The 27150-nt window shown below is 48.3% G+C and overlaps 2 protein-coding genes across 5 annotated transcripts in view; one reads left to right on the top strand and one right to left on the bottom strand.

The window, feature by feature from the left end:
* Positions 1-1652, bottom strand: part of CHD1L (chromodomain helicase DNA binding protein 1 like) — a 33567-nt gene extending 31915 nt beyond the window's left edge. The window contains exon 1 of one of the 3 annotated variants that reach the window (XM_064143346.1): positions 1404-1652. In XM_064143346.1, the coding sequence (XP_063999416.1) occupies positions 1404-1581 (178 nt within the window). In that variant the 5' untranslated portion in view covers positions 1582-1652. The remainder of the gene's footprint in view (positions 1-1403) is intronic. The other 2 variants (XM_064143343.1, XM_064143345.1) reach the window with 2 other exon arrangements.
* On the top strand, positions 1653-27150 carry LOC135175341 (uncharacterized). 2 transcript variants are annotated; one of them, XM_064143347.1, is made up of 20 exons: positions 1653-1877; positions 1963-2019; positions 4184-4221; positions 5908-6045; positions 9510-9572; positions 10688-10808; positions 11218-11310; positions 12308-12468; positions 14170-14255; positions 14464-14547; positions 16193-16255; positions 16395-16472; positions 16565-16653; positions 17353-17389; positions 19447-19595; positions 22072-22134; positions 22415-22490; positions 23729-23813; positions 23988-24075; positions 24750-27150. In XM_064143347.1, the coding sequence occupies exons 1-20, from the start codon at positions 1716-1718 to the stop codon at positions 24858-24860; spliced, it is 1842 nt and encodes a 613-aa protein (XP_063999417.1). In that variant the 5' UTR covers positions 1653-1715; the 3' UTR covers positions 24861-27150. The 2 variants fall into 2 exon arrangements, with proteins under 2 accessions (XP_063999417.1, XP_063999418.1); XM_064143348.1 differs by lacking the exons at positions 1653-1877; positions 1963-2019 and adding an exon at positions 2032-2149.

Here is a 27150-nt window from a genome sequence, read left to right as displayed (position 1 = left end):
GGATGTCGAGCATGTGAAGTAACTCACCAGCCCTCAGGAAAAAAAAATCCTAAGCAGAACTGAAATATAGGCTCTCCACAGCTAAAGGAAAGCAAGAAGGCTGGGAAGCCTAGGCAAAAAAATCCTAAGGAGAACTGAAATATAGGTTCTCCACAGCTAAAGGAAAGCAAGAAGGCTGGGAAGCCTAGGCTCTCCTCTTGTGTGTCTACCCCTCAGACGCTGGAAAGCACTTTAAAGCATTTACAGGCTGGGAAAAGATGGCTTGAGAGCAGTCTTGAAGACTTGGGGGCATTCATTGATGAAAAACAGCAATGTGTGTTTGTAGCCCAGAAGCCAGCAGCAACCTGTGCTGCACCAAAAGCATTGTGAACAGCAGGATGAGGGAGGTGATACTCCGCCTCTACTCTGTTCTCATGAGATCCCACCTGGAGTACTGCATCCAGTTCTGGGAACCCCAACATCAAACTGCAGCAGTGGTCCAGGGTAGGGCCATGAAGATAATCAGAGGGCTGGTAGCACCTTCCCTGTGTGGACAGGCTAGGAGAGTTGGGGCTGTTCAGCAAAGAGAAAACTCCAGTGAGACCTTACAGTAGCCTTCCAGCAACTGAAGGCAGCCTACAAGAAAGCTGGGGAGGCACTTGTTAAAAGGAGTTGTAATGACAGAATGAGGAGGAATAACTTTAAGCTGTAAGAGGGTAAATTCAGAGTAGATATTACTATGAAATTCTTTACAGTAAGGGTGGTGAGACACTGGAACAGGATGTCCAGGAAGGTTGTGGATGTCCCTCCTTCCTGGAGGCCTTCAAGATTAGGTTAGATAAGGCCCCTGAGCAACCTGTTTTAGAGGGAGATAAATGTGATCATATCCATGACCAGACAACAGGGGCCCGAGGTCGGAACTAGACGATCTTTACGGTCCCTTCCAACCCTAATCATTCCGGTTTATGGTCAACATCGACCTACACTGAAGCAAATGAAAGTCGCCCTGCTGACATGCTCCTGAAGCAGAGCACTAAGGCAGTGCTGAGCCGTAGCAAGATTAAAAGTGGGGATCAGGAAGCCCAGGCCCAAACCTAACCACCCACCGAACTACAAAGCTGAGCCTGGGCCCGAAGCCGCCGGGGAAGGTTTGCAAAGAGCAGCGAGCACTACGGTAACAGGGGTCTCGGCAGCGACAGGACCCGCTTTACAGGCCCAGAAGCCACCTTTATCTGGGACATGGGGGCTGCTAACAGAGCCCACAGCAACATAGCTGCGTAGCACCAGGCAGCCGCAGGGCCCCTCTGCCGCCTCCCGCCATCCTCTCACACAAACCCACCCCTGACGCCCATTACAGCTCCCTCAACCACCCTGTACCCCGGACAGCCCAGGGCCTGACCAGCTAGCGGCAGCGGCCCGCTGACCTGTCAGACCCCACCGGTTAACGTCCGCCTCCTCCACACCCGGGCCCTTTGCCCGGGCGTTGGCAGCGCGGCGAAGTGCCTGGAAGAACCGGGACATAGCAGGAGAAGCCCAGCTCGCCTCAGCGGGCCTGCAACCATTAAAGTCCGAACGGCTCCCGCCACTACTTTGCCCGACCATTCGAGCAGGGCGCAGGCGCCCTCGGCAGGCGGACGGGGGCGGACCGCAGGCGGGGCGAGGCGAGGCCAGGCCGGCAGCACCGCCCCAGGAGCGGGAGGGCTCCGCCGTCAGCGGAGTCGGTGGGAGGATTGGCCATGGCGCCGCTGCTGCTGTTACTGCTTGTGTCACTGCTGTCGGCCGCCGCCGCTTTTCACCTGTGCTGCGTTCGGCGGCACACGGGCAGTGCGGGGGTCACGCTGCGTCGCCGGGAGCCGGGCCGGGCTGAGGCGAGGGGCTACAACCCCCCGAAGGACCCTGTGAGTTCTGGGAGTGGGGAGAGGGCCGGTGGGGAGCGGTGGCGGGGAGCGGGCCCAGCGCTCACCTCTCTGCTCTTTTCTGCAGTGGGCGCCACGGCTATGCGGCTCCGGGCTGCGGCTCTTCGTCCATGTGGCCAACACGGTGAGTGAGGGCCAGCGGCAGGCTTGCTGCCCGTGGTTAACAAGACAGCAAAACCTCCCGTTGCTTGGGGAAACCCGGACGAGGCCACGACTGACGGGAAATTCGGCGGGAGAGCGATCGCGGTGGGAAGGTAGAATTCACGTTTTGAGGGAAACTGTGGTGCCTTTGAGTGGTTTCAAATTCACCGTGACCCCCAGGTGGGATGCTGTGGGGGGAGACAGCTAGCTTCAGTGTTTTCTGGTGCGTCCAACCAGAAGTCCTCATCAAAGTCAGCGTACAGCGGAGGACAGCTTTCCCCAGACCTGAAGGGATTTCAGTCCCCGGGTGTTTTTCAGAAAGATATTGGAGACAGCTGCCCCCCGCAGTGCTCTCCTCGGGGTAGGCTTTGGCCTTGAAGGCAGCTGTGCCCACAGTGCTCTTCTCCGGTAGGCTTTGGCTCTGAAGGCAGCTATCCCCCCGGTGCCCTTCTCGGGTCGGCTTTGGCTCTGAAGGCAGCTATCCCCCCGGTGCCCTTCTCGGGTCGGCTTTGGCTCTGAAGGCAGCTATCCCCCCGGTGCCCTTCTCGGGTAGGCTTTGGCTTTGAAGGCAGCTATCCCCCCGGTGCCCTTCTCGAGTAGGCTTTGGCTTTGAAGGCAGCTGTCCGCCCTCAGGCTTTCCCTCTCTGCTAGGCTTTGGTGTGCCTGTGAGCTTGCGAGCTGATTACCTCTTCTGGAGGAGCCTCGCCTGCTGTACAGGCAGGGTGCTGGGGCAGAAAAGCCTGTGTTCTCTTGGTGGTGAAGACCTGGTGGTATTGCGCGTCCTAAAGCGGGTGGATTTTGTTGCTGTTTCGCGTCCGTTTGAACCGGTGTCGAGGTCAGGCGCAGGAGTCTCAGTTCAGCAGTGTGTCCTGGTACAATCATAAAATCCTTAAGATTGGGAAAGACCTCTAAGATCTTGAAGTCCAGCTGTCAGGCAACACCCCCATGACCACTGAATCACATCCCGAAGTGGTGTGTCTACACGTTTTTGGACATCTCCAGGGGTGGTGACTCTACTCTTGGGCAGCCTGTTCCAATGCCTGGCCACTCTTTCAGTAAAGACATTTTTCCTAATATCCGATCTAAACCTCCCCTGGAATAACTTGAGGCGGTTTCCTCTCATCTGTTCACTAGTTACTTGAACCTTGCTACAGTCTCCTTTCAGAAGCTTCTTAGCAGTTGGGCTTAGAGTGAAAGCTGCCAATGGGCTTTGTTACTTCGTGTGAATGCCTTGCAAACGTTCCCCCCCCCCCCCCCCCCCCCCAGAACATAACAAGCTAAATACCCTTTTATCCTTTATTGTGTAGCTTCTGCAGGTATGTGGTCGCGGGCTTGTTTCCTTTGCTGACCTCAGCCTTGGAGAGGGACACATGAGATTCTCCATCTTCTGTGAGATTGTGCTGGTTTAGATGAGATGTAGGTTAGGAGTGATGCCTATTCAAAAAGAGATTGTAATTCTTACATGTGGTGTGAAACAACATATCGCTTCTCGGATCTATGAGAGTGAGCCTTGCTTCAGACTTCCACATCCCTTAATATGTTTTTGCACTCCATCGTTGAGCTATTAAAACGGGCTAGAACAAGGCTGGCATTGCTACAGACTGGGTGTTGCTACACTGAGAATCAAGGTATTCAAAGAGTGTTTTCAGCATTCTGCTGCCATGGATTCTCTGAATTTTTAATGCTCTTGGAAGTTGACTTGATTTAGTACAGGATCTAATTGAGCAACAGGAAAGACTAACAGCAGGATAAACAAGGTGGTAGTAAGTTTCTACCTTATCCAGCGTTTGCATAATCTGCAGAACGTGAAGAGAGGAATGGATGTGAACTATATAGATGCCTCGTAACAGTGTTGCAGCCACCAGCTGCAGGCTTTCTGGGCTGAGTCGGGGAAGGGCAAATGCAGGAGATCCAGAAGAATACACTCTCTATATGAATATGATAGGTGGGAGGGAAGTGTTTCAAGCCAATTTTGTGGCCTGAAATACAAGGATTTGTGTCTTTGCTTTTTTTACTACATAGCATTGCATGCTCTGGAGTTCTCTGAGACTGGAGTAATTTTGAGCATACTCAGCATTCCTTGTCTAGCAAGGAGGGTGTCAGGTCAAAGTTACTACAAACCAATGTTTCTGCTTGCTTTCTTCTAGGCTTTTGGACAGATATGCTTACTGCCCTTCTTAATAAGGTAAGAGCAGGGAGTTTTCTCCGCCTCCAAGTTTGTTTGGATTTTTTTTAAGATGCTTGCATTGCATACCACTTATCAGGTTATCTGAAATGACCTTTTTTAAGAGGGAAGCTGCACAATTTAGTTGGACAATGAGCAAGATTATTTCATAGGTGTTTTTTACTAGATTCTTTTTTTATTTTTAACTACTCTGATTTGAGCGACTTAACTACCAAAAGAAATTAACATTTTTCCTACCTTCAGGTGCACAGAAACCAAAATCCTCAGGTTGTCTCTTTGCTTTCTATTGTTCCACTAAAGAGCAGTCTGTCTTTCAAAGCTTGTGGATGCACAAACCTACCACAGTGGTAAATCACCCACCCGTGGTGAAAGAATAGTACTAGTGGGGAAATGAGGCCAGATGTGAAGTTCAGAGGTTATTGTATGTTCTTTTTAAGGATATCCACTATTTTAGGTCAGCCTTTTCTCCTCTTGCACTTATGTTTTTCTTCAAAAACTCTGTTTTCAACTGTTCATTGCATTAAGAACTCAGATGAGAGATGTCAGGAGCCTCACGCTTACAGAATCACACAATTGTTTCAGTTGGAAAAGACCTCCAAGATCATTGAGTGCAACCATCAACCTAAGGCCACCGTGGCCATTAAGGCATGTCCTGAGGTGTGGTTTCCTCATCATTTGATGAGTCAGCTCTGTATAAACCCAGGACACTGGGAAAGAGGAGGCTCAAGGGTGAACTCATTGCTGTCTACAACTACCTGAAGGGAGGCTGTAGCCAGGTGGGGGTTGGTCTCTTCTCCCAGGCAACCAGCAAGAGAACAAGGAGACACAGTCTTAAGTTATGGCAGGGGAGGTCTAGGCTGGATGTTAGACGGAAGTTCTTGCCAGAGAGAGTGACTGGCATTGAAATGGGTTCCCCAGGGAGATGGTGGAGTAGCTGTCCCTGGAGGTGTTGAGCAAAAGTCTGGCTGAAGCATTTAGTGCCATGATCTAGTTGATTGGCCAGGGCTGGTGCTAGTTTGGACTGGATGATCTTTGGTGTCTCTTCCAACCTGGTTGATTCTGTGATTCTATGTCTTACATATAATTGGTACCCATGAATCTTTACTTGAAGCATGGACTTTTTGAGTAAATCAAACTTGGACAAGTGTCACTGATATTACACAGCAGATCATTCCTTGACATCTATGACATGATTTTGATTTCCTTCCTTTATGTGTTCCAAGCCCTGGACTTGTGCTGCAGTGTCCTTTTTATGTGATTGCAAGTGAGCTGCATTGAAGTAGGTCATGAAAGAGTCTGAAGAGGTGGTTGTTTAAACAGAATTAGTGTTATATGATTTATACTACTTTCTCCTTTTCTTTTTCCTCTCCTTTCCTATCTTTACTAGTCTGTAGGTGATGCATCTAATAAAAGTGAATCAAATTTACACTATTTCATTTCCAGTTTGGTTTGATGGAGGCTGGCTGGCCTTAAATCAAGGGGTGGGAGGCTTTGTTAAGCAAGCAGAATAGATTTTATGCTGCTCTTAGGAAAGGTGGGAGAGATTATCTTGTAAATGTTGCAACTCCCTGCTGTGAAAGCAGACTGCTTAGACAAAATGTTCTTGGGTAAAGTTCCCTCTGAGCAGTCTGAAAAATTAGTCACGGTAGAGCTTGCAGTCTCTGGCAGTGACTCTTTCTCTTTCAGGCTGAACAACTTCTCGCTGATGCGTTCACTTGACATTCACGAAGATCCCACGTTTATCCCAGAGGTTGCTGCAGAAGGTGAAGACAAGACTGAGACTAAAAACACTTTGAATATTATGGAGCAGCTGCTAGATGCAAGGTCAGTGTGTGGTGTGTGTGAGCGGAAGAGCAAGCTTCTTGGCACTGTTATGTGAGCGGGAAGCTGCTGTCAGTAATCTGGATTAAAATCTTTCTGCACGCTCAACTACTTTACAAAACAAATAGTGCTGTCAATCTTCTTTCCTTTTGTAACTCACAAATCACCAGTAGTTATAAGCAGTGTGGAGTTTCAAGAAGCTTCAGGGAGCCTGCTTTTTGGGGAGGGAACAAAATCTGCTCTTGCCAGGGCTCTGTTTGCATTACAAGAGCAGGTACACTTAGCGGTTGGCTAATTGGTGTGTACAGCCCTTTCAGTGAGCTTGCAGCTGTGCCACTTGTGGCCTCCAAGTACTCTCAAAGAGAGCACAGGGGTTGCTTGGAGAAGAGGAGGAACAAAGGCTTGGCAAGAGAACAATCCACAGGAAATTAGGCTTTGTTGGTTAGGTTGTTTGGATAAAAGCCTGTTCAGCTTCTTGATTGCAGCCTGTACTTGATAAAATCCCGCTACGTTCCAGGCAAAATGTTACTCTCTTGGTGTGTCTTGCTGAGGTGGGAGCAGCTTTGCAGGTAGGAGTACTCTCCCCATGTAGTTTTGGTTCTTAATTGTGGGCCTGTTCAGTAGTTACTGAAAATGTCTATGGGCTGCCTTTCATCAGCACCTCAGAGAGTGAGTTCTCTGTATGTGTCTTGGCTTATAGCAGGACTAAGCTTACTCCCTGCTTGAGCTCTTCAGATGGAGCAAGGAAAAACATTCTGCTCCTTCACTTTAGAGGGAGTGATTTATTTTTGTCAGGTGCTTCTTTGTTGTCCTTGTGTCCTCAGCTTCACTAGTGTTTTGTTGAGTATTACAGGGTAGGTTGCTGGAGCCTCACCTCTTCCTTGCATAGCAAATTATGGTACTGTTAAGCTGTCCTATTGCACGAGATGGCTTCTGATTTGGGTGATGATAGGGAGATATCATAGAATCAGTCAGGGTTGGAAGGGACCACAAGGATCATCTAGTTCCAACCTCCCTGCCATGCCCAAGGACACCCTACCCTAGAGCAGGCTGTCCACAGCCTCATCCAGTCTGGCCTTAAACACCTCCAGGCATGGGGCCTTAACCTCTTCCCTGGGCAACCCAGTCCAGGCTCTCACCACTCATGATGAACAACTTTCTCCTCACAGCCAGTCTGAATCTCCCCACCTCCAACTTTGCTCCATTCCCCCTAGTCCTGTCACTCCCTGATAGCCTAAAAAGTCTCTCCCCAGCGTTTTTGTAGGCCTCCTTCAGATCCTGGAAGGCCACAAGAAGGTCACCTGGGAGTCTCCTCTTCTCCACACTGGACCCCCCCAACTCTTTCAGTCTGTCCTCATAGCAGAGCTGCTCCAGCCCTCTCATCATCCTTGTGGCCCTTCTCTGGACATGCTCCAGCATCTCCACATCCCTCTTGTAATAAGGGCTGAAAAAATGGATGCAGTACTCCAGGTGGGGTCTCACCAGAGTGCAGTAGAGGGGGAGAATCACCTCCCTTGACCTGCTGGCCACACTTCTCCTGATGCAGCCCAGGCTCTGGTTGGCCCTGCGGGCTGCAAGTGCACTCTGCTGGCTCATGTTGAGCTTCTGGTCCACCAGCAGCACCCCCAAATGCCTCTCCTCAGGGCTGCTCTCCAGCCACTCACTGCCCAGCCTGGATTTGTGCTTGGGATTGCCTTGACCCAGATTCAGGACCTTGCACTTGGTCTTGTTGAGCCTCATGAAGTTGGCTTGTGCCCACCTCTCCATCCTATCCAAGTCCCTCTGGATGGATCCCTTCCCTCCAGCCTGTCTGCTGCACCACACAGCTTGGTGTCATCAGCAAAATTCCTGAGGCTTCACTCAGTGCCTCTGTCCATGGCACTAACAGGGATGTCTAGCAAGACTTGTCCCAGGACTGATCCCTGAGGGACTCCACTTGTCACTAGCCTCCACTTGGCCATGGAGCCATTGACAGCCACTCTTTGGGTGCAGCCATCAAGCCAGTTCTTTATCCATCTTATGTCACAGAATAGTAACTGCAGCTAGCTCTTCAGATGATCCTGTGTTTGTCTTGTTGTGATGAGAAAATGAAGTATTTCTTATGGGCTACAGCCACCAACTTAGTTTTCAAGGAATTTGCTGATGTATATCCTTGTGTGTGCTGCAAAGTTCCTCTTCCCTCACCTGCACCACACATTGTGTGTACCGATGGATACACTTGGATCAAACTTGTGACGGAGATCCTGGCAATAAGCTTACCAGTATATTCTGGCTGTTCTAGATGGGCAAACAGCAAATGTAAACCTGGAGTAAATTTTGAACAGTTCAGTAACTGCTGTATTGCAGTAGAAATACGAAGCAACTAGAACATGTCAAGAAGACTTACCTGTTTTATTGCACACTTGGTGTACCTGGCATTTGTTCCAGGAGTCTTATAATGTGAGCTGAAATACATAGGCTGGCAATCCAAACAGCATCATAGAATAGAATGGTCTAGGTTGGAAGAGACTTCAAAGATCATCCAGCTCCAACCCCCTGCAATAGGCAGGGGCACCTCCCACTAGAGCAGGTTGCTCAAGGCCTCATCCAACCTGGCCTTAAACACCTCCAGGAAGGAAGCAGCCACTACCTCCCTGGGCAACCTGTGCCAGTGTCTCACCACCCTCACTGTAAAGAACTTCCTCCTAACATCTAGTCTAAATCTCCCCTCTGCCAGTTTAAACCCATTACCCCTCGTCCTGTCATTACAAGACCTTGTCAATAGTCCCTCCTCAGCCTTCCTGTAGGCCCCTTTCAGATACTGGAAGGCCACTATAAGGTTTCCTCGAATCCTTCTCTTCTCCAGACCGAAGAGCTCCAACTCTCATAGCCTGTCCTCATAGCAGAGCTGCTGCAGCCCTCTGAGCATCTTTATGGCCCTCCTCTGGACTTGCTCCAACAGTTCCATGTCCCTCTTGTGTTGGGGGCTCCAGAACTGCACACAGTACTCCAGGTGGGGTCTGATGAGAGCAGAGTAAATGAGGAGAATCCCCTCCCTTGCCCTGCTGGCCACACTGTTCTCAATGCAGCCCAGCACATGGTTGCTGTCTGGGCTGCACATGCACATTGCAGGCTCATGTTGAGCTTTTCATCACCCCAGGCCCCCAGGTCCTTTTCCTCAGGGCTAGTCTCAGCCATTCACCACCCAGCCTGTATCTGCCTGGGATTGTGCCAACCCAGATGCAGGACCTTACACTTGGCCCTGTTGAATTTCGTGAAGTTGGCCTGGGCCCACCTCTCCAGCCTGTCCAGGTCCCTCTTGATGGCATCCCTGCCCTCTAGCAAGTCCGCTGTGCCACACAGCTTGATGTCATCCAGCAGGTTTACTCTGAGTGCTTACTTTGCTGGACTGCAATGTTGAAGTCTGCAGGTCTAAACAGAGGTGGTTTTGATGGTTCACAGTTGCCTCTTCAATTCTTTCTTTGCAGGTCTGATTCTTCTAGAGCTGGGTTTAGCTTCAAAGGGATCAAAGACTACTTGGACTGCTACCGGTAGGTGAAATTATGGTCTGGAAACAACCTGTCTTGCATATTCTCCTGCAGTGGGGCTGCTACTGTTCCACAGGCTCTCAGGCATCTCTTTATTAGGACTGTCCTTGAGATACCACTGTTTGTAATCCTTTTGCTCTAACAGAATAACAAAAAACAACTAGGAGAGGCGGCACAACTTTTACAAGCCCCGCAAGGATAATTAAATGCTAGTTTCCTTGTATTATTGTTAGTCATCTCTCTGAAGGGTTCCTGCATATCTTGTTTGCCCAAACATGTGAGAAGGGGAAGGTTCATCTGGATTATACCAGTTGCACATACTGTGGGTCTCTGAAGAATCCCTTGGTTTCCCAGCTGCTTGTTCTCCTGTGAGCAGTTTGCTTTCACCTAGTAAATATGTCCAACTGAGAAAGAGCTAGGAGCACATCCCATACTTTGAGGTTCTGCAAGCTGTTGGCTACTCAGTAACTCCTAGTTGCCTCTGGGACATGTGCCATGTGTGGAGTGTTCAGATAAATCCTCTTGCACTCTTGGCACTCGTTTTTCAAGGGCCACTTCTACCAGCAGGCCATGGCCTTGAAGAAAAATGCTGACATTGCAGTCTGGTGTTTACAGGTGTATCTCGACTGGAAGGTTTTCACATCAGCCAAAGATAGATGTGTCAATGTAACATTGCCTTTTGCCAGGAGCGAGAGAGGGCCTGTTTGGTAAGGGTGGGTTGTGACAGCACTATGGGGATCCCTTCTATGTAATGGGAGGCCTGTATAAATGGAGCTGGCCTCTTGGTCTTCGCTCATCGTACTAGGAGTTTGATAGCTTTAAGTTTTCAGGAGCTTGAGGGCTCTCTGTAAAGCTATTTGCTGTCTCTCCTTGTTTATCTGGTGTCCCACTCTTAAGGGTTGTAGGGGTGCTGTGTAGGCAAATTCTCCACTTGAGGAAAAGAGTCTCTTATCTTGCTGGTGTCAACTGTGTTGAAGTTAGGACTACACACAAATTCTTAACTAGTTGTTGCTTACAGCCATGGCTGCTGCCATCTTGCTACGTGAGAGACAAAATCTATGCATGGGTGTGGTGTGAGGGTCTTGTTACAAAGTCTTGACTTCTATCCTGTCCTGTAGGAGTGGGAGGCTGACACCATCTCAGGTAGCAAAGAACATCATTGCCACACTGGAGGACTGTGACAAATCCACGCCCCCGCTCAGAGCAATAGTGCAGTGGGACCGGGAGCAAATATTGCTGGTAAGTCTGCCTGTGGTAGGAGGGAGCAGTAGCATCCATTAGAAGGAGCAGAAACTCTTTTGCTGATATGTTGCACAGAAAAATACATACATTTTTCCTTCTTCCTTGTGTAGAGAGCTACAAACAAAGTTTGCTTTCCTTCTTGTAAAGAGAGGTATCATGAAAGCAATCTGTTTCCTGCTAGATGACTGTTTAAAACAGGACTTCTGTGCTTATGTGGCATCCATTAGCATAGATGCGTCCAAGTAGCAGTTTCCTATCAGCATATGTTGGGAGAAGAAAGAAAGTTTATAGTTTGGCTTAGTAGCAGGCTGAGAGACAATTTTGATATCTGTTCTGGTACTGGTAGTGACCTTCAGCTCAACTAAATATATATAACACCTTTTTTTTTCCTTCTCCTTCTGTGCAGATGGCTGAGGCCTCCACTGCTCGTTACAGGAATAAATGTACCCTGTCTTATCTGGATGGTATCCCAGTGTGTCTGAAAGAAGAGTTCCAAGTGGTGAGTTTCTTTGTTCAGGCAGCAGTCGATGCCGCAGGTGGTCAAGCTGGATAACTCACTGCAGTAAGGTTTTAAGGCCAGCTCTCCAGCAGAAGCCTGAGAATATGGTTGCAGTAAGGGTTTGTAATGAGTAGGATTAACAAGTTTTGCCAGGTAAAGACATCTTGAGTACAGCAAATGTATTCGTTAGCTTGTACTGATCTCTTTAATCCATGGGAAGTAGATGGTGGGGGTTGGAAACAGTCCCTGGTGTGGTGAAATGAGACTGTATAGAAGGCTCTGTAGTGGTGGGTGTATTTCTCAGGCACTGACTCTGCTTCACTGGCAAAGCATCCCTCTCACCCTGAAGGACATGTGTCAGAAATATGCAACTCTCTGCTCTCAAGCAGTTTTGCCTCTGGCCTAACAGCAGCTACCATTGTAGCCTACAGCTCACGTTGTAGGCTCTGCAGAGACTTACCCACAGGTGTGAGCCCTGTTTGTGTACAGGTTTTAACACTGCTACCTCAAAGTGAAGAGTACTTAGCCTACCCTGACATGGAGTCCATCATCTGGTATTTTGGCATTTGTCTATGTCTAATCGTGGCGCCTTGCTTCAAAGTGAATCTGAACTACTGCAGCTGTGTCCCTAGAAGAGTGGAAAATGGAGCTCCTGTATGCTGTGGATCCAAAGGTCACTGCTCCGCAGCCTCTGAGCGTAGCAATTACATGGCTGCAGGGAGGCAGACCTTTTAACTGGCTGCATGTTTCTGCTGCTCTGTATCATGGTGTTAAAAGGAGTTCACTGCATGTGAGAAGGGCCAAATTTGAAGGGTTAAGTGTCCCTTCTAACAGAAATCAAGGCAGGACAAGTTGAAGAGTGAAGCATCCTTGGCCTTTACCTCTTCAGGTCCTGATGAGGTCTGTTCTGAAGTTAAGCATGCATATAAAGCACACACATATGCCTACCTACTTTGCCAGAGTTCTAAGATGAATAATACAGTTTCTTCTTGCTAAGGTACCTTACCATCACCGTGTGGGAACAGCCTATCTTGGGACAAAGCCTGAAATGGAAGATGCTACGGTGGCCAAGAAGCTGCGAGAGGCAGGAGCTATCATTATTGGCGTCTCAAACATGCATGAACTAGGGACTGGAACAACTGGATGCAATCCTAATAGGTAAAAATCCCTTTCCCCTCTCTTCTCCTAGTCTAGAAAGGCATAAAAGTCTGTCTAGAGGTGACAGAAAAGGTACAAAAATAATAGGACAAGCACATGAGCATAACACTGATGGAAGCACCCTGTCCAAGGAGAATGCTGGGGTTATGAAAACCCAGCATTATAAATTTGAGGGTCAGAGTAGCTGTGGAAGCCTGAAGCCTCCTAAAACCGAAGGAAGGAGAGTACAGAAGTGTTGTCTGCTAGGCCTTAGAGGCCTGGAGGAATGACTTTACAGGATGAGTGGTAGATGAAAGTGATGATGGAGATCAAATTAATAATCTAATGCTAAATCACAGTTATAGCTGAAGGCCCAGAAGAGTAAGGAGAAGTACTCACCTCAGGAGAATGTCATGCTTTTGTTTTCCTAGCTAAAATGGATTCAGTGGAATTGGGTTTACTGTTGTGAATTTTCCAGCTGTAGCCAAGCTGAGAAATGCTATAGCAGAGCAGTGGTCCTCACAGGCTGGGTAAGCCAAGTGTAGAGACATGCTTCATGTGTGTTGTCACAACTCAGCTGCAGAGGAAGTGTTCACAGGAGGTTCTTCAGAGATGTAAGAGTGAGGTGAGGCAAACAGACACTGAAATGGCTAGAATGAGTACAGGTGTGTTAATTACACGTTTGTGCAGATTTTGATCATACAGTGCCTCTTAAAGCAGGCCAAGAGATTACCTGGGATGTGCCAGAGAAGGAGGGAGGAGAAGTGAGGTAAGAAGAGAAAAGTATCAGCACTCCCAGTTCCAGCAGTGTCCTACGTGGGCAATTTCTTCTTGGTGGTGGGTGCACACCAACAGTTCATGGTGCTGTCTTCTATTCCTAAATTGCCTTTCACTCTCCACCTATGGGTGGTTGGCAGAGGTGATCCCTTAGCAGGGCCGATTGTGCACTGCTCATGTGATGGCTCAGGCACATTGGGACCCAATTCAGATGCCTGTGCATAGCCTTGTGGTCACAGAGTGGTGAGCACCCGCAATATTCTGTGTGACTGCTGCATCACTTCTGTGCAGGCTCAGTTGTGAAGGTGGCAGCACCTGCCTTGAGTTGGCACAGCAGGTGTAGGCATCCAGGTGGTGTCTGAACTGCAACATCCTGTTCCAGGAGCAGACTGTCACAGTTGCTTGAATAAAGAGAAGGGGGAACCAAAAAGCAGTGTGAAATGAACCTCTGTGGCAGCAAAGAAGTTTGTTGGAGGTAAACATCTGTGGTAACACAGCCCCAACTTCCTCAGACTTGCAGCTGGATGGGGCTGTGGCTCCCCCTCTGCTGCAGTGATGAGCCAGGGCATTTCCTCATCGTGTGAGCTCAGCTGGATACTGAGCCACCTGGCAGATCTCTGGTGTCCAGGCACTGTAGTCAGACTGGAGACTTCGGGAGCTGCTGCTCAGGGATAAAGAGCAGAGCTGGGGATGCTGACTTGCTTGTTTTGAAGAATTGCTGCCCGGCAACTGCTTCACCTTTTGGAATTGCCTGCTGCACTGTGGCGTGCAGTAATGGCACAGTGCTGTTGTAAACAGAAGAGCTGGAGTAGCATCCTTTCTCTGGCTTTGAGCCCCTCTCTTTTGGATAGTCTTTGCATCTGCTGTGCTTCTTGATCTTTTCGTGCCCTGTAGCATGTGTGGTCCTTTCTAGGAGGACATTCAATACTATTTTGTTTGCTTCAGGTACCACATGATCCCTAGGAATCCCTACAAGCCTAACCACTACACAGGTGGGAGCTCCAGTGGGTCAGCAGCAGCTGTAGCAGCAGGTAAGTAGTCCTAAACAGAGTTCAGGGGTGGTGGGAGGAAGGTCCTAAGCCAAAGTACCTCAGGCATTTAGTTTTTATGAGGGGAATTTAGAAGTTGGAGGGAACTCGTAGCTGAAGAGGGCGCAGTGTGTGCTAGAGCTGCTGGCAGAATGGACAGGACAACACTGTCTCTCTGACCACAGGCCAATATGTGGTTGTTTTTGTGTAGGTCTCTGCCCAGTGGCTATTGGCACAGATGGAGGCGGCTCTGTGAGGATTCCTGCTTCGTTCTGTGGTGTGGTGGGGCTGAAAGGTAGAGCACTTTAATCACGGGGAGAGTGCGTGGGGGTGTGTGTGTGTCATTTGCCAAATCAGACAGAATGCCACAGTCAAGTCAGGCACAATCCATTAGTTCCTGTTAAGCAAAACTTGGCTGGGAAAACTCTGGAATGTAGAGCCATGTGGGTTGGGCTGGCAGATGAAATTTTTCTCAGTACTGGCTACTGAAGAGAGTTTCAACAAAACCTAACTTACTTAAGTCAAATGCTAAACAAAACATGCTTCTGGCTTATCTTTCTACCCACTGGCCTGTTCCTCTTCAATCTTCTTTTCCTGGAGGTGTTCACAACATGGTTGTGTATCTGTAGGGAGCTGCTGAAAAGTATCTCCACCCATAGTGGTTTGCCATCACCCCAATTACATGCAGAGGCTGAGGCTGCTCAGATATGTATCTGATAAGTTGCACCTGGTAAGACGCTCGCATGAAACCAGAATGTAGCTGTTCTCTCCTACCTCTGTGTTACAAGAAGCAGCAATGCAGTTTTTACAGGATTAATGTAATCAAGGAGAATGTGTATAAGATATAAGAGATGCACAGGTCAGTGGCCACAGTATGGAAGGTGGTAAAGCAGGATTGTCAACTGGAAAGAGATGCCAGCTTGTGAGAATGGATTATGAATTCCAAGTGTCTTGGCTGCTTCACCTGAAACCATATACTTGGCTGTAAGTCTCTTTCCATTCTTCACATGTGATCAGCTTGGACACATTCCTGTGCAAGCTGATCTAGGTGAACCAGCTTTAGTAGGGGGGTTGGGATTAGATGATCTCCAGAGGTCCCTTCCAACCCCTACCATTCTGTGATTCTCCAGCTGGTCAGGAGGGTGGTATAAGTACTTGCAGAAGACAGCTGATGTTAGGCTTGAAGTCTCACTGCTGAAGTGTGCAAAATCTCCTTGGGAGTGGCATCTCCTTCTGTTGATAGTCCTGCTTCTGCCTCTCTATACTACTGCTTCTGCATATGTAAGTCATGTATTTTGAAACATGCTTGCACATATTTCCCCTCCACTAGTTTTTTGGAATGGGGGAACAGTCTGACTGTTGAAGGCATCTCTCAGTATCATAGAATCAGCCAGGTTGGAAGAGACCTTCAATATCATCCAGTCCAACCTAGCACCCAGCCCTATACAGTCAACTAGACCATGGCACTAAGTGCCTCAGCCAGGCTTTTCTTCAACACCTCCAGGGACGGTGACTCCACCACCTCTCTGGGCAGCCCATTCCATTGCCAATCACTCTCTCTGCCAACAACTTCCTCCTCACATCCAGCCTAGACCTCCCCTGGCACAACTTGAGACTGTGTCCTCTTGTTCTGTTGCTGCTTGCCTGGCAGAAGGGACCAACCTCCACCTGACTACAGCCTCCCTTCAGGTAGTTGTAGACAGCAATGAGGTCACCTCTGAGCCTTCTCTTCTCCAGGCTATGCAACCCCATCAGAACAGATTGTGGGCAGCAGAACAGGTAGTGAAAATTGAGTGAGTGACAGGGCTCTGAAAAGGCAGCTGTAAAAGTGACTGACAGGGGTATTTTGCATACTGACTGGGTGCACCAGAGCCATTCTGGATGAAATCTTAGCAGCAACTGATGGTACCTTAGTTAAATGTCCATTTCCTTCTCTCTAGGTACATTTGGGCGCATCAGTGGTCATGGCTGCTTGCCACTCTCCTACTCTACAGTTAGTGTAGGTAAGAGAACTTGTGCTGTGCTTCAGGGACATTGCTCTGTGGTGTTGTCATGGGGGAGGCAGTCTGTACCTACAGAAGACCCTGGAGGCAAGGTACTGTTTATCTTTTGTCACGTTTTTCTAACTGCTGTCTCTTGCAGGCCCTATCTGTACTTCAGTAGCAGATGCAGCCATTGTTTACAGTGTCCTTGCTGAGCCAGATCCTCTCTATCCATATGGTAGGTGAGCCCTCTTCCTCTTAGAGTTCAGGTACTCTGCTTTCGTGGAGGCATTCCAGGTAACAGGGTGAACTTCTGTTTGTTCCCTACAGGACTAAAACAGCCCAAAGCAAACCTATCTGAAATATGTGCTCTTGACCTGAAAGGCTTAAAACTGGGAGTGGACTGGAAGTATTTTAAGGTGCCTGTTCTATCTCTTTCTTTCTGCTGCTTTGCAAAATGAGATATTAAAGGAATTCAGTGCATTCACTCTTCTCTTGCCTGTCATCATTAGAACTTTTTCTCTTCGGCTGTTTAACTGGAAGAGAATCTATCCTGGGTGAAAACACTGACAGGCTTAGATGACTTATTTTTTTACTAAGGCAGCCTTTTGATTGTTTGTTGGAGGCATGAGGAAAGGTAAGGACTGTACAGTTGATAAGTGTGCTTCCTTATATTGCTGTTTCTGCCAGAAGCAAAGCTTCTGAACTGATTGGAAAAGGCAGTTAGTTTAAAATCAAATGAGGAAAGTCAGTGTGTCCATCTGGTGACAGTGCTGTAGCTGCTCAGTGGGATTTTGTTATCCCAGTGTAGAAACTGGGCTTGAAAGCTCATATGCTTGGCAATTGTAATGCAGCTCCCCTTCTTCCTTGGAGGAAAACAAAGACTCTTCCAGGCTCTGCCTCTGTGCAGAGGAGGAATATCTTCTCTGGAAAAAAAACTACCTTTCCTCTACCTTAGGGGTATGCCTGCAAGCTGTTCTCTTGCAGCCAGTGGCCTAAGTCAATCCTGAAAGGTTGTTTGCTAAGATTAGGGGCAGGAACAAGGAAAGCTCTGTAAGACCTGAAGTCCTGGTAAGTGTGCTCAAAAGCCTACTTAATTCTTTCTTCTTATTCTCTAGGCATGTGATGCTGAGGTCCTGTCCATCTGTGAGAAAGGTAAAGGCAAAAAATCTCTTACTCTTCCTAATGTTGTGGTATCACTTGGTGCTCCTATGATGTCAAAGATTTGCCTAAAGCCCTTAAAGAACAACACAGGAAGTTCCACCTCAATGTGAGGAAAAACTTCTTTACTGTACGGGTGATAGAGCATTGGAACAGGCTGCCCTGAGAGATTGTGGAGTTTCCTTCTCTGGAGACTTTTAAGACCCATCTGGATGCATTTCTGGGTGACCTGCCCTAAGTGATCCTGCTTAGGCAAGAGGGTTGAATTTGATCTCTGGAAATCCCTTCCAACACCTAACATTCTCTGATTCTATGGAAGAGGTCCAGCTGGACGAACAGCAGTAGCTTTGTATTAGGGAAGCCTTCTGGAATGTTAAGGGTTAAAAAGCTCAGCAGTTTTCAGGCTTTTCAGATTACCATGGAAGAATAGAGTCCAGTGTGCTAAGCCTCTGTCTGCATAAAGACAGATCTATGCTCAGTCATACTTACTCTTCAAGCTTTAATAGTGAAGGACTTAAGGGAGGGGTTTGTTTCACAACATAATGTTCAATAGGAAAGACAGGGCTGGTCTTTGATTTATCCAATCTTCTGGTATTTCCTTGAAAGCAGTTAAATGATGCCTTTAAGGTGGCTTTGTCAGGTTTTAAAGTAAGCAAAATTGACCTTAGGAAGTACTCCGGGGTTGGGGAGGCAGACTCTACGATGCCTAGTATAGCAGTGTGCACTTGCAGCCTGGAGGGCCAACCAGATCCTGGGCTGGATCAGGAGAAGTGTGGCCAGCAGGTCGAGGGAGCTGATTCTCCCCCTCTGCTCTGGTGAGAACCAACCTGGAGTACTGCATCCAGTTCTGGAGCCCCCATTGCAAGAAGGATGTGGAGATGCTGGTGCGTGTCTAGAGAGGGGCCACTGGGATGATGAGAGGGCTGGAGCAGCTCTGCTATGAGGACAGACTGAAAGAGTTGGGGCTGTTGAGTCTGGAGAAGAGGAGGCTCCCAGGTGACCTTCTTATGGCCTTTCAGTATCTGAAGGGGGCCTACAAAAAAGTTGGGGAAGGACTTTTTAGGCTCTCAGGGCGTGAGAGGACTAGGGGGAATGGTGCAAAGCTGGAGATGAGTAAATTCAAGCTGGATGTGAGGAGGAAGTTGTTGATTGTGAGTGGTGAGAGGCTGGAATGGGTTGCCCAGGGAGGTGGTTGAGGCCCCATGGCTGGAGGTGTTTAAGGCCAGGCTGGCTGAGGCTGTGGGCAGCCTGCTCTCGGGTAGGGTGTCCCTGCCTGTGGCAGGGAGGTTGGAATTAGATGATCCTTGTGGTCTCTTCCAGCCCTGACTGATTCTATGATTCTTAAGATGTTGGAAATTACATAATTCATAGTGTTCAGGCTTTCTTTGCTTGTGTTTTCTTTGTCCTCCTTATTTCCATAGGCATGCTTCTACATGTGTAGAGTGTTTTTTTGGGAGAGGTGCAGCATAAGCCTATGAAGTATGCAAGCTTGGGTATTTATGAAGAAGTTTGGGGTCAAACAAAGAAGGGCTTTCTTTTTAAGCTGAAAAAGATAAACTTTTCATAAAGTCTTGGTGTTCAGGCTTGCTAAAGTGCATCAGGATTTAGTGAAGCTGCACTGTTGGCCTGGTCTCTTGAGTATCCTTTGGGTTTCTCTAGCACTACAATTCCAAGTAATCACTTTGTGCTGGTAGAACACTGGTCGTGCTAAGTGCTCAGAGAAGCATTGTCAGTCCACCTTTACTCTTTGGGTTAACTGTGGAGCTAAGAGGAGGAAATGAACTTGCCTGAAGTGTAGCAGGTGAGTTAAAAACCTGTCCGCATGCCTCTAACCCTGCCCTGTTGGGACTATTGTGATCCAGTTAGGCTGAAGGCTTTTACCTAGGAGAAGCAGCTGCAGCAATTTGCATGCCACATGATGCACTGAAGGTGCTTGCTTTGTAATGGCCTGTGGGCTCTCTAACTTCTTGAGGGGGTGGGGATTTGTAGCTCTTCTGTGAAGTTTGGTGAACTCAGGGATGCTGTCTGTGATTTGTTTGTTCTTTATGCAGCGGTGGAGCACCTGCAGAGTTTTGGAGCCAGTGTGGTTGAAGTGTCCCTCCCAGAGATGGAGGAAGTGCGAGTAGCACACGCAGTCTGCATTCTCAGTGAGATGAGGGACTTCCTGCAGCCTGACTTCAATAAGCATTTCCATGAAATGGTAAGTAGCAGCAGCAGTGGCAGTTGTTGTCCTGGCTGATACAGAACAAGTGTCTGAGGTGCATTAAGGAAAGTGTGCTCAATAGGTCAAGGGAGGTTCTCTCCCCTCTGCTATGCCCTAGCGAGACCACATCTGGAGCATTGTGTCCAGTTCTGGGCTCCCCAGTTCAAAAGTGACAGGGATATACTAAAGAGAGGCAATTGGAGGGCCACAAGGATGATTAAGGGACTGGAACATCTGTCTTCTGAGGAAAGGCTGAGAGACTGGGGTCTGGAGAAGAGAAAGCTGAGAGGGGATCTTATTATTAATAGTGACAGATATCTGAAGGGTGGGTGCCAAGAAGAAAGGTGCAGTCTGTTTTCAGTGGTGTTCTGTGATAGGACAAGGGGCAGCAGACACAAACTGGAACACAGGAAGTTCCGCTTCAACTTGAGGAAAAAATTTGCTGTGAGTGAGCTGGAGCACTGGACCTGGCTGCCCAGAGAGGCTGTGGAGTCTCCGCTAGGGACTTTGAAGACCGATCTGGATCCGTTCCTGGGTATCCTGCCCTAGGTGATCCTGCTTTGGCAGGGGAATTGGACGTGCTGACCTCTAGAGGTCACTTCCAGCCCTTACTGTTCTATGAGTCTATGAAGCATCATGTGAGTGAGAAACCTGAGGCTCTTCTGCTTGTCTGTGACAAACAACCTGTTGGGTGACTACTGATACAGAATAGCAGACCTGTGTGGGAATGCAATGTGAGAAGGAATAATAACAGCCAGTCTGTGACCATTTGGCCTCGGTTCCTACCGCTTCAGGATGCCTCCCACAGGAGAGAGAGAAAGGGGGATACCTGGTTAATGAGAAAAACAAGGTGTGATGTATGTAAAAGACTGGGTTGTACTTGCCTAGATTATGCCAATGTGTAGGTGTGTGGACTGTCACAGTATCACCAAGGTTGGAAGAGACCTCACAGATCATCAAGTCCAACCCTTTACCACAGAGCTCAAGGCTAGACCATGGCACCAAGTGCCACGTCCAATCTTGCCTTGAACAGCTCCAGGGACGGCAACTCCACCACCTCCCCGGGCAGCCCATTCCAGTGTCCAGTGACTCTCTCAGTGAAGAACTTTCTCCTCACCTCCAGCCTAAATCTCCCCTGGCACAGCCTGAGGCTGTGTCCTCTTGTTCTGGTGCTGGCCACCTGAGAGAAGAGAGCAACCTCCTCCTGGCCACAACCACCCCTCAGGTAGTTGTAGACAGCAATAAGGTCACCCCTGAGCCTCCTCTTCTCCAGGCTAACCAATCCCAGCTCCCTCAGCCTCTCCTCGTAGGGCTGTGCTCAAGGCCTCTCACCAGCCTCGTCGCCCTTCTCTGGACATGCTCAAGCATCTCAGTGTCCTTCCTAAACTGGGGAGCCCAGAATTGAACACAGTACTCAAGGTGTGGTCTAACCAGTGCAGAGTACAGGGGCAGAATGACCTCCCTGCTCCTGCTGACCACACCATTCCTGATGCAGGCCAGGATGCCACTGGCTCTCTTGGCCACCTGGGCACACTGCTGGCTCATGTTCAGGCGGGTATCAATCAGCACCCCCAGATCCCTCTCTGTCTGGCTGCTCTCCAGCCACTCCGACCCCAGCCTGTATCTCTGCATGGGGTTGTTGTAGCCAAAGTGCAGCACCCTGCACTTGGAGCTATTGAACCCCATCCCATTGGACTCTGCCCATCTGTCCAGGCAGTCAAGGTCCCGCTGCAGAGCCCTTCTGCCCTTCAACCCAGCCACATCTGCCCCCAGCTTGGTGTCATCTGCAAACTTGCTGATGACTGACTCGATGCCCTCATCCAGATCATCTATGAAGATGTTAAAGAGGATGGGGCCCAGCACAGATCCCTGAGGGACACCACTAGTGACTGGCTGCCAGCTGGATGTGGCACCATTCACCACCGCTCTCTGGGTCCGGCCCTCCAGCCAGTTCCTAAGCCAGCACAGAGTGTTGCCATCCAAGCCATGGGCTGACAGCTTAGCCAGCAGTTTGCTGTGGGGGACAGTGTCAAAGGCCTTGCTGAAGTCCAGATAGACCACATCCACAGGCCTCCCCACATCCACCAAGCGGGTCACCTGATCATAGAAGGAGATCAGGTTGGAGAGGCAGGATCTGCCCTTCCTAAACCCATGCTGGCTGGATTTGAGCCCTTTGCCATCCCTCAGGTGCGCAGTTATTGGCCCCAAGATAACCTGTTCCATCAGTTTCCCTGGCACTGAGGTCAGGCTGACGGGTCTGTAGTTCCCAGGTTCCTCCATCCGACCCTTCTTGTGGATGGGGATCACGTGTGCTCTAGATGATGTAAATGGAGTCAGAAGGAACAATAAAGGTCTCTGGTGGGATTCACATTGAATCGTGTTGAGTCCATGTGGTATCCCTCACTAACAGACCTGGGTCTTCACATGAAGTTCCTTGTGAGCAGAGCCATGACTGATGTTTATTCTCTTTCAGAACTTGGAGACTCGGGCTACCCTGGCCTTGGCTTCCCAGTTCACAGCTCTGGATTACATTACGGTAAAGAGCACAGGGTGTGAAGGCTGGGAGGGAGACACCTAGTGAAATGGTAGTGTAGGGTAAAGGGCTCTCTCAGCCTCACCATTCCCATGGGCACTGCTGCACTCCGCTGTGGAAGCATGCTGAATGCTGGGGCACCACACAGGGCATGCCACCTGGAGTGGTATCCTTCCAGTCTGCAGGAATGATGTCATCTTTTGTAAAGGCATAGGCTCTGAGTGGCAGAATATGTCTCATGAACCAAGCAGCCTTGGCCAGACACTCCTGTCTCTGCTTGCAGGCAAACCGACAAAGAACTCGGAGCATGACGTTTTTGCGAGAGATCTTCACCACTGTGAACTGTATCCTTACACCAGGTACTGGCAGTCCTGGCCAAAGAGCTCATCCCCCTCAGCTGCATGGGGCATTCTAACCACACAAACACCATTCACTTCCCTAGCCCTATTTTAAGAGCATGACTCTTTTGCAAGGACTTTGGTGTGCCTCAAGCTTTTAGATGAAGATGCAGCCTGGTTAGAAAGGCTGCTGTGTATTTCTAGACTTACTGCCTCTCCTCATGGCAGTGAGAAACTCCTTGGTACTTAGAATCGTAGAATCAGTCAGGGTTGGAAGGGACCACAAGGATCATCTAGTTCCAACCCCCCTGCCACAGGCAGGGACACCCTACCCTAGATCAGGAACACAAGAGATGCAGAGCCAGCACGTTTACACTGGAGGGACTGGACATCTCTTTATGCAGGAAGATGTTCTTGCCCTGAATAGAAACTAACCACTTAATTTGTAAATCCCAGTGCCTTGTTTGCACTCCAGGGGTTTGTCTGCATCACCAGTGTCCATCAGATATGGCTTTAGTGAACTCAGTTGTTCCTTGAAGATTGCCCACTGCTCGACTCTTCCTTTGCTCTTTAAGCATTGAATTGGGTTGCCCACAGACACTGGCATCTCCATCCCTGGCACTGGTGAGGCCACACCTCGAATACTGTGTTCAGTTTTGGGGCTCTCACTACAAGGACAGGGAGGTGCTGGAGCATGTCCAGAGATGGGCAACAAAGCTGGTACAGGATCTAGAGAACAGGTCTTATGTGGAGTGTCTGAGGGAACTGGGATTGTTTAGTCTGGAGAAAAGAAGGATGAGAAGAAACCTCATTGCTTTCTACAACTGCCTGAGAGGAGGCTGTAGCAAATTGGGGGGTCAGTCTCCGCTACCTACTGTCAGGCAATACGACAAGAGGAAATGTCCTGAAAGTGTGCTAGGGGAGGTTTGGTTGGATATTAGGGGAAAAAAAATCGTGAAAGAGGGTCAGGCATTGGAATAGGTTACTGAGGGAGGTGGTGGATTCACTGTCCCAGAAGTGTTCCAGAAATGTGTGGACATGGTACTTCAGGACACGGCTTAATGGCCATGCTGGTGTTTGGTTGATGGTTGGACTCAATCATCTTAGAGTCCAGTTGAAACAATTCTGTGATATTCAAGCCACTCTGACATGGTCTAGGGCAGCCTGGTCTACCTGACTGTGCTTGAGGCAAAAGGTTGGATAAGGTGACCCTCTGAGGTCCTTTTCAATTTCACAGGCATTCTGTGATTCCTCCACAGCTGTTCCTTGCACTGCCCCAAGGATCTACGAGTCTGACCTTCTGACTGGCAGCAGCGATTTGTCTTTCACAGTCCGCTCCATGAGGTAAGAAGAGTGAGAGCAAAAGTTTGGGCACAGCTGGAGACTAGCTGTACTAAGTGAAGAAACTTGGGCTGTAGAGCAAGAGAGCTCAAGCCTTTCTGCCCCTCCCAAAAAAGGATCACTTTGCTGCTGTCCCCAGTCAGGAAGCAGGAACACTCATGACAGCTTTTCCCCTAGATTCATGCAGCTGGGTAACTTCACTGGGATTCCAGGCCTTGTGGTCCCCATTGGATATTCTACTGCTGGGCTCCCTGTCAGTTTCCAGGTGAGTACTGACTCTCTGTGCATGCTGGGTCACAAAATCTCCAATTTGGCTTTGTCCTGAACCACTACAGCCAGAGCCTGCTGTTTACACAGCACATTGGACAGGTACTGGTGATAAAGTTTTACTTGGTGAGTGAATAGACTTGCCTCAGGGTAACTCATTCCTGAATGGCAGAGGAAACTCTTCAAGTGGGAGATAGTTTTCTCCATCTCCCTGTCTACTTGCATCAGGATCCATGATTTTGCAGGCTATTAGGGGTTGGAAGGGACCTGTGGAGATGTCCGAGTCCAACTCTCCTGCCAGAGCAGGGCTGTAGGAGATCACTGTTCTTTCCTCTCTTTTCCTTTTTACTTTACTTCCTCTCTTTTCCTTCCTTTACTTCTTTCCTTCTAGTTTTACGGAACTGAAGAAGTTCTGTAACTTCTTCAAGTCCTTCCTTGCTCTTCATGAGATGAGTCTCATGTAAATGAAAGGTCCACATTTTTAAATTAAGTCATAGAGGTGCCCTTATCTCACCTGCACTGGTGCCATACTTAATAGGGTGAAAGGGAAGAGCACGTGTCCTTTTGGTGCTGTTGAAGGGAGAGAGGGAAGAGTTGTTTTGCAGGGCTTTCAGGAGTGTCTGTATGTGATGAAACTATTCTCTTTTTTAATTCCTTTCTCATCTTTTCCAGGTCATGGCAAAATGGTGGGATGAAGCTGTTCTTCTGAGGATCGGCCTGAAGCTAGAGCAGTTTCGTTATCAGACCAAAAAGCCATCTGTTTATTATGACATCCTTGCATAAGGATGTGACCATCCTGAGGGACCAAGATGGGAACCAACTCTTTTTCTTTTGTTTTTGGTCTTAATCTGACCTGACCAAGTGGATTTATTTTCAGTGTTCATCTGAATAAGGCTTAGTAGCAGATGATTTGAGAGGGGAGGAACAATGATTGAGCAGGCACTGATGCTAAGCAGATGTAATTTTTGCTTCCTGTTTGTTATCAGATGGTTCAGTTTATAGTGGAGAGACCAGCTGTGCTAGCTAGTTCCTTGCTGTGTTTTTGCTAACAGGAGAAGCTGCAACTATCTTCTGCAACTTCTTTCCATGTAGCACTTATGTAAAGATGGAAAGCAGATGCAGCTACAGGACTGCATGTGGATGGAAAAGTACAACCCCTAGACTGCAGTCCTTCTCACAGAACATGGCTTGAATCCAGGACAGAACAAAGGTCCTGTTTTGAGAGGGAGAGGCAGCTTTCATCCTTCCTTTGGAAGGAGGATGATCTGCATTTAGGTAGTGTGTGTCTGTGGTCCCTTAGATAAACCCTCAGAGCAAAACAGAAAGCCTCTAGCTATGGAAGTGTCACTGTGCTTCTGTCCCTTATGCTGCGAACAGTGTAAGGTCAGCTGGTCTGCTGCACAAAGTATAGGTCTGCTCATTACATGAACAGTCCTGGTAGATGTCTACTTTCAGCCTTGTATCCAGGGGAAAGAAAAGCAGAGCACAAAACTTGATCAACTCTGTGACCCAAGTGTCTTGGTGTAGGATTGTGGTTTTCTCTTGCACCTATTTCTCAAGCTAAGCCTTGTGGAGCCTCTTTTCTCCCGCTGGTTTTGCCAAACTACAGTCATTGAGGTAGCCAAAGGGAAGAAATTATCTGCTAGTGCTGTGAAGTGATGCTCAAGGGGTGCTGAGCCAACTAGTACAGATCCGTGTGGTGTTGAAAGTAGAAACCTCTACTGCGCAAGTTCAAGAGCTGAGGGAGACCTTACTGTGGCCTTTCAGTACTTTAAAGGGGGTTTAGAAGAAAAATGGGGACATACCTTTTAGCTCTAGATGAAAATTCCCTCTTACCCTACCCGAAGTGGAATTCAGAGATGAATTAAAGACAAGACTCTGCTCTGTAAAGCAGTACACTGCAAGAGGAGAAGCTTCAGAAGACTATACTCATACAACAAAGGTTGCAGGCCCCAGACTGTAAGCTCTTTTAAGTACCTGTGTCCTGCCAGCAGCAGTCTGGCCATGTGAAAGCTAAGACTAGGCCTAGGACTAACCAAAGCTAAGCATTTCTGTTAATTTTGGAGTCGCCTGAGGTTAATGCTCAGAGGCATCTCCTGTTGCCTACCTCACCAGGTATCCCGGGCTTGTGTTCAGGCTGCTGGAGAAGCTGTCTTACAGACAGGAGAATACGGCTGTATTCTTACTTAGTGTGGAAGTAAAGAAGAGAAAATAGCTGCAGTTTCTCTCCAAACTCTGTAGAGTTTGGGTGGTTTGGTTCATTGTGTTGTTTTTCCCCTGTACATACCCACCTTAAGTTTAAACAGTGCTAGCACTTTACTAATGACTAAAACTAAGTCAGATGGCACCTGCCTGGAAGAACGTTGCATTGCTGTCCCCTTCGTTACGTGAGGTAAAGTGTCAGCTCCTACCAGCAGCAGTCACCAGCATCCACATGGTTGATATTGGCCATTTATCATCAGTTCCCTCTCTATGACACTGCCAGAGCTTTTCCCACTACATTTTCATGTTGTTCAGCTCTGTGACAAACAGTTTTAAAAACAAAGTATTTCTTCTATAATTAATGATAAGTTATTAAGCACTAACAACATACTTTGAGCAAACCACTGCTGAAATGTGTTTTATAGCAATAAGGGAGAAGAATAAATTCTTGTCAGGATTGTTATTGCTTGAAGGAAATGGCTGAATATTCTTTAATGCTGTTACTGAAGGGATTAGAGATGGATGTTTGAAGTAATCAACTATCCTGCTAGGTGATAACCTCTATTTCCAAACCCTCCTAAATGATACAACAACCTGAAATTATAATTACTTAGTTCACTCTCTAGCTAGAGGGAGGGGGTTCAAGTTCCTAGGAAGATGGATAGGAGCTGAAGTGTAAAGAGTTTGCTGTTTTTAACAAGTACTTGCCTCCTGCTAACAGTGGGAAGAATTGAAAGCTTTTGCTGACAGGAACTTCCTGAATGCTGCTTCCTCTCTTTGCCTAAGCTGGTATCTCATCACTGCACATCTCCAGTGCATGATTTCCCTGGTGCTGAGGTTACCAGGATAAATTTTACTCATCCTAGTGAAA

This window comes from Pogoniulus pusillus, chromosome 5 (genome assembly GCF_015220805.1).
Source record: "Pogoniulus pusillus isolate bPogPus1 chromosome 5, bPogPus1.pri, whole genome shotgun sequence".
Lineage (NCBI taxonomy): Eukaryota > Metazoa > Chordata > Aves > Piciformes > Lybiidae > Pogoniulus > Pogoniulus pusillus.
This window is presented reverse-complemented; position numbering and strand designations above follow the sequence as displayed.

Excerpts from the sequence above, each read along its gene's own strand:
- LOC135175341 (XM_064143347.1), top strand. The coding sequence starts at position 1,716 with ATGGCGCCGCTGCTGCTGTTACTGCTTGTGTCACTGCTGTCGGCCGCC. Across the intron at positions 14,256-14,463 it reads AGCAGCAGCTGTAGCAGCAG|GTCTCTGCCCAGTGGCTATT; the intron begins GTAAGTAGTCCT and ends GTTTTTGTGTAG. Across the intron at positions 22,491-23,728 it reads GAACTGTATCCTTACACCAG|CTGTTCCTTGCACTGCCCCA; the intron begins GTACTGGCAGTC and ends ATTCCTCCACAG.